Below are 2,405 nucleotides of genomic sequence, written 5' to 3' on the forward strand. Positions count from 1 at the left end.
TAAATTTGCTCTTATTTAAGTAAGTAAGTAAGTAAGTAAGTAAGTAAGTAAGTAAGTAAGTAAGTAAGTAAGTAAGTAAGTAAGTAAGTTAGTAAGTTAAGTAAGTAAGTAAGTAAGTAAGTATTATTACTTATTTACTTTCTGGAAAAAAAGTCAACATAAAGGGTGTGAGAATTTGGTAGAGCCATTTATGATAAAACAGCGCCCTCTAGTGGATATAGTATTTCAGGCATATAATTAGAAGAAATTGTGTTAAATAAAACCCAGAATAAACATATAAATTACTAAACAACCCAAATATTAAAAACATGGTTTCACACATTATTTTGTTGAGTAGATCAGCTACTTATCATTAATAATCCTAGCAGAGTTTCCCATGGGATTATATAGTGTAATCCCAGCGTGGAGCGGCTGAGTGAAGGTGGTCTGGACTCTGTGGAGGAGGGTCATGGTTTCAGAGACTCTGTAGAAGGACAGAACACCTGCTCTGTGGTCCAGGTACACCCCGATCCTGGAGCAACGAGAGCTTGAAACCTGAGTTGTGATGTTTTGTTGTATGAATTTGATGACGTTTGAAAACACACAATGCCCAGGACTTGTTACTTTCTCCAAATTTTTCCTTAAGTGTGTTTTTATCTTTGTAGGCAACAACCACTGCAACTCCTCCAAAACCTTTCTCCACCTCCCAGTAACAACGATCAGTCAGACTCTCTCTGCTCAGGATCTGACCTCTGGCTGCACATCTGTCCGGGTGACAAGGATAACACTGATGTAGCAAAAAAATCACTTCCCTGTTCTCCTCTGATAATAATACATACAGGTTTGACATCACAGGACACATCTTCAGGTCCAGCATAGCAGAGATCAGCAGGAGCAGCTTGGAGTCCAGTCTTCTTCAGCTGCTCCACTAAAGCTGCTAACATGGTGTTTTTCTTCAGGGCAGGCCTCGGTACGAATGTCTCTCTGCACTGAGGGCAGCTGTGGATTCCTCTCTGATCCTCTTCATCCCAGAAGTTTTGAACACACTTCATACAGTAGCTGTGGCCACAGGAAGTGGTCACAGGATCCTTCAGCAGATCCAAACAGATGGAACAGGAGAAGATGTCTGGATCCAGCTGAACTCCTTCCTGCATCAGAAAGGCCAATACAGGTTCAAGTTTTTCCTGCAGACCTTTCAGTTTAGCCCAAAACTTCTCCATCTTTTCTTACTAAGGTTTCTTCAGTAAATGAAGCTTGTCATGTTTTACAGTCTGTTACATCCTATTAAAACTTGGCAGATCTTTAAAGGGGAGGCGACACAAAAATATCTTGATAGTGGAAATGTCCAGTGTGCATCTGTTTCAAACTGTGGAAATGTGTTACTGTGTATTTATAAATGCTCTGCCACATGCAACAAAAATAAAGTAAGCTGTGTCAGTTTTTGTGCTACTTGTTTGCACTGCATTAAAATAAATTATCTTTTTCTATTTTTCACATGTTGATGCTGTCAAATGGTTCTGTTTTCTGTTTCTTTATCTCATATCAGTTTTGACATTTGTTATGGAAGATATGAAAACTTATTTGACATATTATATTTTTGTGAACTTCTTTAGTGGCGATTCACTCTTCCTCCTTCCAAACAGACTTTTATAACCCTCCTGTTGACTTTGGGCCAAGTTGGCCTGTTTTATAACTGAGGCCTTGTGGGTCGTTCTGAGCCAAGGTAGCAGGGGAGTTTACCTGAAACATAAAATCGAAATTAAAACATTGTTTTTCATACAAGTATTTCATTTGAGAGAGATTTTTGCATCTTTAGGAAGTGAAAATGTTTCGTGAAAAACAAATGTTTTTTCTTGTTTAAGATAAATTTGATCAGCTGCATTCGACGCMTCAACTAAAAGCTATCAGAGCGTCTGCACAGAGCTGATAGAGCAGAAAGTGTTAGAGAGCTGCAGGGAACAAGTGCTGAAATTTACCACCTTTTGGACGAACAAAGATAAATGAGAGAAAAACAACTTGAAACACTTTTTGTTGCCTTTGTTTAATAGTTTTCTGTCAGTTTTTGTTGCTTCCAGATGTCCTCACTTCTACATTTCTTGTGTTTTCCCCTCACGTCACCACACTTTGCTCATCCCTTTGCTTTTGCACTTTTATGTACAAGTTRTTGAATTTGCTGCTTTTGCAGCTCCTCTCGTTTCTCTCTGAAACATTTTAATTTAGCTGTCTGCTTTGCCGACATTAGTCTGGTTTCTCCAACTCATTTATCTCATGACCCTTCTGTACAATCCTCTTCTTTTCTTCCTTGAATGATATCTCAACACACAGACACATTAAATCCAAACTGTCCATCTAAAATAAAGCTTCATTCAGACTGACAGTTGCTCACCTGATTAACAGTGACTTGGTATTAAATTGCAGCACTAAGC

At 38.6% G+C, this 2,405-nt stretch overlaps 1 protein-coding gene across 1 annotated transcript; it reads right to left on the minus strand.

Moving 5' to 3' along the window:
• Positions 1-211: 211 nt before the first annotated feature.
• On the minus strand, positions 212-1,714 carry LOC106525938 (E3 ubiquitin-protein ligase TRIM58). The gene is made up of 2 exons (XM_014020339.1): positions 819-1,714; positions 212-743 (listed from the first exon to the last, which is right to left on the minus strand). The coding sequence occupies exons 1-2, from the start codon at positions 1,197-1,199 to the stop codon at positions 699-701; spliced, it is 426 nt and encodes a 141-aa protein (XP_013875793.1). The 5' UTR covers positions 1,200-1,714; the 3' UTR covers positions 212-698.
• Positions 1,715-2,405: the final 691 nt, after the last annotated feature.

Source organism: Austrofundulus limnaeus, unplaced genomic scaffold, assembly GCF_001266775.1.
Source record: "Austrofundulus limnaeus strain Quisiro unplaced genomic scaffold, Austrofundulus_limnaeus-1.0 Scaffold249, whole genome shotgun sequence".
In the NCBI taxonomy this organism is placed as follows: Eukaryota; Metazoa; Chordata; class Actinopteri; order Cyprinodontiformes; family Rivulidae; genus Austrofundulus; species Austrofundulus limnaeus.

What these genes read in the sequence shown, in the direction of transcription:
- LOC106525938 (XM_014020339.1), bottom strand. Translation starts at nt 1,199, where the DNA reads ATGGAGAAGTTTTGGGCTAAACTGAAAGGTCTGCAGGAAAAACTTGAA. An exon ending in TGTCCTGTGATGTCAAACCT is followed by an intron (nt 744 to 818) that starts GTATGTATTATT and finishes TCACCCGGACAG; the next exon opens with ATGTGCAGCCAGAGGTCAGA.